The sequence below is a fragment of the Ochotona curzoniae genome, unplaced genomic scaffold, assembly GCF_017591425.1.
Source record: "Ochotona curzoniae isolate NIBS_2020 unplaced genomic scaffold, NIBS_Ocur_1.0 contig_2321, whole genome shotgun sequence".
Lineage (NCBI taxonomy): Eukaryota > Metazoa > Chordata > Mammalia > Lagomorpha > Ochotonidae > Ochotona > Ochotona curzoniae.
Window position 1 is genome coordinate 23059770 of NW_024465421.1, and position 8795 is coordinate 23068564.

General features: G+C 48.9%; 1 protein-coding gene across 1 annotated transcript; it reads right to left on the reverse strand.

Annotated features, from left to right (window-relative positions):
* Positions 1 to 3757: 3757 nt before the first annotated feature.
* On the reverse strand, positions 3758 to 5468 carry LOC121151730 (olfactory receptor 15-like). The gene has a single exon (XM_040973477.1). The coding sequence runs from the start codon at positions 5451 to 5453 to the stop codon at positions 4512 to 4514; it is 942 nt and encodes a 313-aa protein (XP_040829411.1). The 5' UTR covers positions 5454 to 5468; the 3' UTR covers positions 3758 to 4511.
* Positions 5469 to 8795: the final 3327 nt, after the last annotated feature.

An 8795-nucleotide genomic window follows, 5' to 3' on the forward strand; every position in this document is an offset into this window, starting at 1 on the left:
TGCACACACAAAAGCACTCTCAAGCGCAGGTGGCAGTTCCCTGGATTGCTGGAACCTGTGTTTGGTGGTGGACAGAAACAAGCTGTAAAAGAATAAATTCAGTTTCAGACGTGCGCTTGCAGGCAAGTGAGTAGGTGACCTGGTAAAGCCTGGGGAGGGGAGGCCACAGAAAGGCAAGAGCTCTCCCCGGGGGCCTGACACCTGAGCAGTCAGCGAGCCAGTGGTGGGACAGAGGTCTGTCACATCATGCCAGGCCGTGGATGCTGAAGAGGATCTAGGTTGTATTCTGTGGGCGGGAGAAGCCACCGAGCTGCTGTACCAGGGAAGGAGAGGGTCTTGCATTCTGAAGAGATCTCATTGGATTCCATGCAGAAAAGAAGAGCTTTCTTTAAAAAAAAAAAAAAATATATATATATATATATAGCTCTGTACTGGGGTTGGGCAGAGAGAGAAATATAAAAGGGAGTATGTGTCTGCATCAATATTTATCTTAAATCTGTATCATCTCCTAGCCCTGTATACAGACATGTTGAGGGAGCCACTCAGCCCACAGTAACGGCCACACAGGATGCCCAGGATGTGGCTTCTAAGTGCCACTTCTGTCCAAGGAGAACCAAGGCGGCCTGGTGCAAGCATAGCTAGAGAGCCTGGAACATCTGGTGATGCCAGAACATTGAGAAATGCTACAAGGATATGGGAACAAAATTTAAAGGCATGAAAGTCAGCTTAAAGGGATTCCCACTAACCAAATAGGGATAAGTTACTACACTAATAACAAGTTCTAAACTATTGGTTAATACAGGAAACCTTAGGGCCCGGTATGGTAGCCTAGTGGCTAAAGTCCTCACCTTGCAGGCACCAGGATCTCATATAGGCGCTGGTTCTAATCCCAGCAGCCCTGCTTCCCATCCAGCTCCCTGCTTGTGGCCTGGGAAAGCAGTCAAGGACAGCCCAAAGCCTTGGGAACCTGCACACATGTGGGAGACTCAGAAGAAGCTCCTGGCTCTTGGCTTTGGATTGGCTCAGCTCTGGTCATTGTTTAGCTACTTGGGTAGTGAAATCAGCGGATGGAAGATCTTTCTCTCTCTCCTCTTCTCTGTAAACCTGACTTTCTAATAAAAATAAATTCGGGCCCAGCGCCGTGGCCTAGCAGCTAAAGTCCTCACCTTGAATGTGCCGCGATCCCATATGGGCACCAGTTCTGATCCAGGCAGTTCTGCTTCCCAGCTTCCCATCCAGCTCCCTCTTGTGGCCTGGGAAGGCAGTACAAGACAGCCCAAAGCCTTGGGACCCTGCACCCATGTGGGAGACCTGGAAGAAGTTCCTGGCTCCTGGCTTCAGATTGGTTCAGCACTGGTCATTGTGGTCACTTGGGGAGTGAATCATGGGATGCAAGATCTTCCTCTCTGTCTCTCCTCCTCTCTCTATACCTGACTTTGCAATAAAAAGAAAATAAATCTTTAATAGAATAAAATAAATCCATAAAAAATTAATATAGGACACCTTAATTCTATAAGGTAGAAATAAATGAAAGAAAAGTTGACAAGATATTTTCATGGTTTGAAAGCACTGCTTCATAAAACACTAATCACAAGGCAGAGAAGAAAGGCAGTCTGGTCCACCGCTTTCATTTGGTGACAAAGTAACATCATTAATGATGCAATTCACTGAGATGCACACCTGTTAGATCCCAGCAAGAATACAAGGTCACTTCTGTCACTTCTGAGACAGTCCTACGGGAGACGGGCTGTGACAACGTCACTTCTGAGACAGTCCTATGGGAAACGGGCTAATACAAGGTCACTTCTGAGACAGTCCTACGGGAGACGGGGAGACAGGCTGTGGCTAAGCATGAGGAGGCAGGAACTCTAGGTGAAGCGATTTCTGCAAAGTGAGTGGCTGACAACTTTGAAAGTGTCATTAAATCAGGAAAGCGACGAGGGGTCATCTCAGAGTCCTGAGAAGCCAAGGGAAGAGTCTGGGTAGAATGCTTCTGCCGTGGAAGACGCTGCTGAACTGTTGGTCCCGCAGGTCTGTGGGCTGCAGAGCTAATATACTAGTGCTCACTTCCTAGTTTTTTGTTTTAAGATTTATATATTTTTGGGCCCACACAATAGCATAGTGGTTAAAGTCTTTGCTTTGCATGCACCAGGATCCCATATAGTCACTGGTTCTAATCCCAGCAGCCCTGCTTCCTGCCCAGCTCCCTGGTTGTGGCCTGGGAAAGCAGTCGAGGACGGGCCAAAGCCTTGGGACCCTGTACCCACGTGAGAGAATTGGAAGAGCTCCTGGCTCCTGGCTTCAGATTGGCTCAGCTCCAGCCATTGCGGTCACTTGGGGAGTGAACCATCAGACAGAAGATCTTCCTCTCTGTCTCTCCTCCTCTCTGTATATCTGACTTTGCAATAAAAATAAATAAATCTTTTTAAAAATGGGTGCAATAACAGCATTAGCCTCGAAGGTTGTTGTAAAGATGAAGCAAATTCATTCACCTAAAGCCAACTGCCAAGCCTGTTTCTGCCTGAGGTGTCTGTTTAAACAGATAAATAATGGTGGCTTGTGAATGCCAGAAATTGGCCTTAGAAAACCAGCAAAGCTGCAGAGAAACCTGTGCGCCCTGGCCAGCAAGAGCGGGAAGGGCGTTGGGGAGTGAATCCATCAGGGCACAGGGAGGGGCTCCGGGCCCAGGGCGCCTCCTGGTTAAGGCAGCAGTGAGACTGCTTTTCAGGGCAGTGCTTTCCCTCTTCCAGATTTCAGCCAAGTCATGGTTGGCAGCTGAGCCTCCCGTTACTCCCTCCTGAAGACAAAATCAAGCCATTAAGCAAGCTTCTTCAGAAACTGCGCTCCCACCAGATGCACAACCCGCTGGAGCAGCTGCCCAGTCCCCCAGCCTCCTTCAAGGCCTACTAAGCAGGGCGTAGTCCGTGAGACTCAGAACTCTGCTGCCTCCTCATCTACCAACAGATCCAACTTCCTCTCTTTCCTTTACCCTCAAAACGTGTCCTCATTATTTTGATTTGGTATCAGAGTTTGAGTTTTTGGTAGCACTTTCTGTAAGCTTCAGGGACACGGGCTCTGTGGTGCTCCTGAGATGCGGGCTGAGTACACTGATCACCAAGCCTTGCGATCTGTAGGGTTTCTGACTTGGACTCACCAGGGTGATGCTGGCAACTGCCTCATCCTGGAGAAGTGGACTGTATCGCAGACTAAAAAACTGGGGAAAAAAAAAAAGAGTCATGATTTTGAATGACCTTGAAACATTGCAGGGGTGTTCAGGGGATAAGGTTGAGGACAGGACAGCAAGATGAGATTTTTTTGGAAGGAATTATGGAAATATAGAAAGGGGGAAATGTATCATTGTTTGGACATGGCTACCCAGAGAGACAGGGCAAAGGATAACCCAGGCTGGCAAAATAAAGATGGTCCATTTGATAAATCTAGTTCCTAGCATAAAAACACAGGACTTATAAAGTCACTTAACGCAGCATACTAAAATGAGCTCCACGGGTGCCAGGATATGTTTCGATGCTGAGGAACAGAAAGCCAACAACCCTTTTGAAAGTGACGCCGAGGTCTGCTGCTTTCCTTTCTCTGGCGGCATAGCTTCTCATCTGGGGAAACAGTTATGAACTGTGGTGGCAGAAGGAAACTCCTTCGTCAACTCTCGCAAGGCACAGGAGCACACGGCATTCTGCTTTCCACACAGGAGTTGTGGAGTGCGTCACTGTGAGCTGGCCGGCTTGCTGCCTTCCAGGGATCTGAGGGTCAAGCCTGGATCCCAGGACAGAGCTCATGCTCTCTGGCTAGCTGATCTGTCTTTGGCCACAAACAAGAGCATTCCCATACTAAAACACTCAAATGCTATGTGCCAAACTGATGCTTAGGATGTTTAGGTAGGATGACGCAGACTACAGCAAAGAATGCTTTCGGGTAGAATGAAATTTAAAATGACCTGTCCTATTTTTTGCTTCACTAAATATGAAATCAGGCAGAAGGGAAACTGGAATGAGACCTAGGGATCAGATAAACAAGATGACGGAAAATCCAGATGACAAGCATGGGTAGAAAGAGTATTAGAGGAGAGAAAGGGATGGAATTCAGAGATGAAATATTTTTAATGAAATTAATCATATGTAGCTTGATTTGATGTGTTTAGCAACATGATATAAGAAAGTGAATGTAGAGGTATTTTCCTTAGAAGAGAACAGGATTTTGCAGGAGTGAACATGTGGCGAGCAGATTCACTGCAGGATCCGCAGCAGGACAGTGACCTGGCAGGTTCTGCTGACACACATCTGTGCCATTTGCTACAGCCAGAGAAGAATCTTTTGTAATTGAGTACAGAACATCAGAAATAACACCAACTGCATTTCAACAGCTAGAGTTGTCAAGAGAAAGCCTTGTTTTTTATCAGTGTTAGGACTCCTTACACTCTTCTAGGCAGAAAAATAACGAGGGAAACAAATGAATAGAGATAAAGCAGCAAAAAACGATGGAGGAATTTTCTCATATCAAGTGCCTCCTCGTCCTCTCCTCAGAAGCCTTCTCAGAGCCCCCTTTACTTCCTTGTTCCTCAGCGTGTAGATGAGAGGATTCACCATGGGTGTAACCACTGAGTAGAAGAGGGAAATGAATTTGCCCTGGTCCTGGTTGCTGTTCTTGGCCGGAAGCAGGTACCCGTAGATGGCCGAGCCGTAGAAAAGAAACACCACCGCCAGGTGGGACAGGCACGTGTTCCAGGCCTTTCTCTGTCCCTCGGCCGAGCGGATCCTCAGCACGGCCTGGGCGATGCGGCAGTAAGAGATCACAATGACGCTCAGTGGGATGGCCGTGAAGAAGGTGCAGACGCCATTGAGCACGGCCTCATGGAGCTTCGTGTCTCCACAGGCCAGTTTGATCATGGCAGGCACCTCACATAGGAAGTTGTCCACGCTCCGGTGCCCACAGAATGGAAGCTGCAGAGTGAATGTTGACTGGATCACCGAGTTGCCCAAGCCCCCCAGCCAGGCAGCAGCAGCCAGAAGCCAGCAGCGCTGAGGACTCATGGTGATGCTGTAGTGCAGGGGCTGACAAATGGCAACGTAGCGGTCCAAAGCCATGACCACAAGCAGGATGCACTCAGTAGCCCCTAGCCAAAGGAAAACATACAGCTGGGTCACACAGCCGCCGTAGCTGATGGTCTTGTCTGGTCCCCATAAATTGAAAAGCATTTGGGGGACTGAGCTGGTGGTAAAAGCAAGGTCTAGGGAAGAGAGATTGCTGAGGAAGAAGTACATGGGAGAATGGAGCCGGGCATCAAGGCAGGAAAGCAGAATGATGCTTGAATTCCCAATGAGAGTCAGCAGATAGGAGAAGAGAATGACAACAAAAAAGGTCATCTCAAGCTGGGGATGGCCAGAAATGCCCAGCAGGATGAAACCCCCACGAGACTCGTTGCCCGCTCCTTCCATCATTGGTTGGCTTCAGTCTCCTGGAGAAAACTATTGGGAGAGAACACAGGGTGGCTGAGGCCGGGCACCAGCCGTTCTCGGGTTACAGGGGCCAGCGCCAAGTCACCCATGTGATCGTCTGATCGCAGACTTTGACAGCCCGGACGCCTGCAGCTCATACAATAAATGGAAATGGTTCCCTCGGAACATCAAACATAGAAACTGAGGGACAGGCTTCATGAGAACAGAAAAATACTAGGGCTTTCCAGTTCAGAACAACGATTACAACAGGATCGGAGTTGACCAGTAGAATCTTAAGTGGAAATTCTCAAAACAGATTCCCCCAGCCGACACTTTGATAGCTCAGAGCAGGCAGGAGCAGACATGCTGTGTGGGGAAGTCTCTGAGAAATCTCCAATTTTCTTTCCTCCCTCTCACATAACTCCGCTTACAAGTCAAAGCTCTTGATCTAGGAATAAGTGTGAAAAAGACACCATGAGTCTAGAGAATTACTGAAAAGAGTGGAAAATGTGAGCATAGATATTCACCAACTACAGAAGATTCGAATATGGCTGGAAGTAAAGAAGACAAACTGGGCGTGGCGCCATAGTGTAGCAGTTAAAGTCCTCGCCTTGAACGTGCCAGGACCCCATATGGGCACCGGTTCTAATCCCGGCGGCCCCACTTTCCATCCAGCTCCCTGTTTGTGGCCTGGGAAAGCAACTGAGGACAGCCCAAAGCTTTATGGGTAAGAGAAAGGCTGCTGAGAAAAGCTTAGCGGTCAGTGCCAGGCCAGCTTGACTCGCGGCCTGAGCTGGGCAGACACCTCAGAAGCTGACACTGCTGTAACCTCCCGTTTGTGTCCGGTAGCTCATTTGCTCTGCGGGCTGTTTTCTGCCTCGATGGGTCTCTTCCTTTGGTTCCCGGCTCCCTCAAGATCTGAGAGTAGGAGAACGAACCCTACTTGTGTTTCAAAATGAGCCTGGAGAAGACAGTGCTGGACTCCGAGACCTAGCGAGGACATGCCGCGCAGTGAGGCCGAGGAGCGGCAGCCGACAGTGGATGACTGTCTGGGGACAGTAGGACTTTCGGGACTCACTCCCAGGAGGTGTGGGCGGCTCTCACCTCTGCCCACCTGTGAATCTGAAAGTCCAGAGTGTTGAGACAAGCAGCCCCTGCTTGGAACCTTGGTGCTGTAACTGCTCACTTCTGCCCACTTTTTCTCCAATTTCTGCTTTCAACTTTACAGCTATTGGCCACTGTGGATTAGCCACGAGGAATCCACCAGTTTGAACTAGCTTTCTCCTGTCACATTAAGCTACTGCCCTGCACCAGAGAGAAGTGTGTGTTCTATAAGAATTCATTGAAAGGCGGAAGTTTGTAAGAATCCAAGCCTTGCTTTAGCATTAGCCTGGCTACAAAAAGCAAACAGAATTATGACAGACAGGCAAGGCACTGAGGCCCCGTGGATTAAGCTGCCTGTTGGGGCACCTACACCCTATATCAAGGCACCTAGAGGCAGTGCTGAATTCTTACAGAACACACACAGACGTCTGGAAGCCGTGGGGGTGACAACTCAGTAGCAATCTTTGTGATAAGAGAAAAGCCAAAATGACAGAGTCCTGGTGGTCAACCCACCCGATTGTTCCCTGATCTGCCAGACATTTGTAAACGAATGTGGAGGAACAGATTTTTTTTTTTTTGAGAAATAAATTCTAAGATGAATGGTCAAGAGGTTAGACTTGTGTCAAAGTAAGTGGTTAAAGGAAGGATGCAGTTCCTGCCAGCTGACACCTCCACTGCTGCGGTGGGATTTTAAAGCTCTGCTCACCGAGGAGGTACTGTCTTTGTCTACAAAAACAAAGAGTAAAATTTATAAAAAGCAGGAGAAACTGTGAATGGGCATTGTAAGATTTCAGCACAACAAAATGCTGGTAAATTCTTTGGCAAGAGAGAAAAAAAGGTGAATTTTTTTCTCCACAAGCACCGCACAACACAAGTTGAATTCAAAAAGCTTGTGGAGAGCCTGGTGGTGTGGCCTAGCGGCTAAAGTCCTCGCCTTGACCGTGCCGGGATCCCATATGGGCGCCAGTTCTAATCCCAGCAGCTCTACTTCCCACCCAGCTCCCTGCTTGTGGCCTGGGGAAGCAGTGGAGGACAGCCCAAAGCCTTGGGACCCTGCACCCATGTGGGAGACCTGGAGGAAGTTCCTGGCTTCTGGCTTTGGATTGGCTTAGCTCCAGCTGTAGTGGTCACTTGGGGAGTGAATCATTGGGTGGAAGATCTTCCTCTCTGTCTCTGCTCTCTGTATATCTGACTTCGCAATAAAAATAAATAAATCTTTAAAAAAACACACTTCCCAGCTTTTTCCTGTGCCGTTCAGAACATAACTTTTCTGAGGATTCTGGTGCTGTTGGTTTACAACTTGCCTTTGCAGTTCAATGCTTCTCCCTGTCTCTTCTTGCTGTTGGGAGAAGTCATGACGCCGTGTGCATGCGCACATCGGCCCGGCAGCTCTACACCTTGCCCTCCGCAGCCTCATTCCTGCAACAAGAATCTCAGGCAGTGCCTTTAACACCCCCTTTCTCTCTCCCTCCCCAGGAACTGCCCTTCCTTCTCCCTCTTTGCTTCGTCTCCAAGCTCTAAGTTCTCCAATAATGGAAGGTTAGAGAATATTTCTAGAACTATACCTTGATTGAGGATTCCCCCTTGCCTCTGTCCAGTTGTGCCTGCTGCTTGGTAGGTCAAGGACAGAGAGCAAGCATCTCTGCGTTCCTCCTGCTGCCCAGAAGCGGCAGCCCTGAGCTTTGTATCCTGGGGCTGGCCCTGGCACCCTGCCCAGCCTGGGCTGGCCTCCTGCAGGACCTGTCTCTGGCTGATTCTGCTGAGCCCAAGAGGGGTGTGGTGCAATCTTTGCCCGCCCTGTCCCATTCTAAGGGAATTGCTGGTCTAGGAGGGAAGGGGGAGAGAACGCCGCAGGGCATCCCTCTTCTTCCTCCACTAATTGTTTCTGCTGCATCCTGATTCTACATGTGCTACCCCGTCATCTTATCCACCCTCCCAGATGGGTTATGCTTTCTTGTTTGGTCGGTTTTCCTGCTTCACAGTTCTGATAGGCAAGCAAGCAAGATATGCACAATAAATGGCTGAGGGGACAAAGGATGGCAACAGAAAAGATGACCACTGTCTGGCTCTACTGTGACCCATGTCCTTCTTATAGGAGCTGGGTCTCTTCTACTCTGGGCAGTTACATGTCACCCAGCTCTCCCCTCAATCAACACATCAAGACGCACCATATTCTGTTCCTTCCATATTTGGAGTTTCCTACAATTAGAATCATATAATACATGGTCTTTTGTGGGTAGC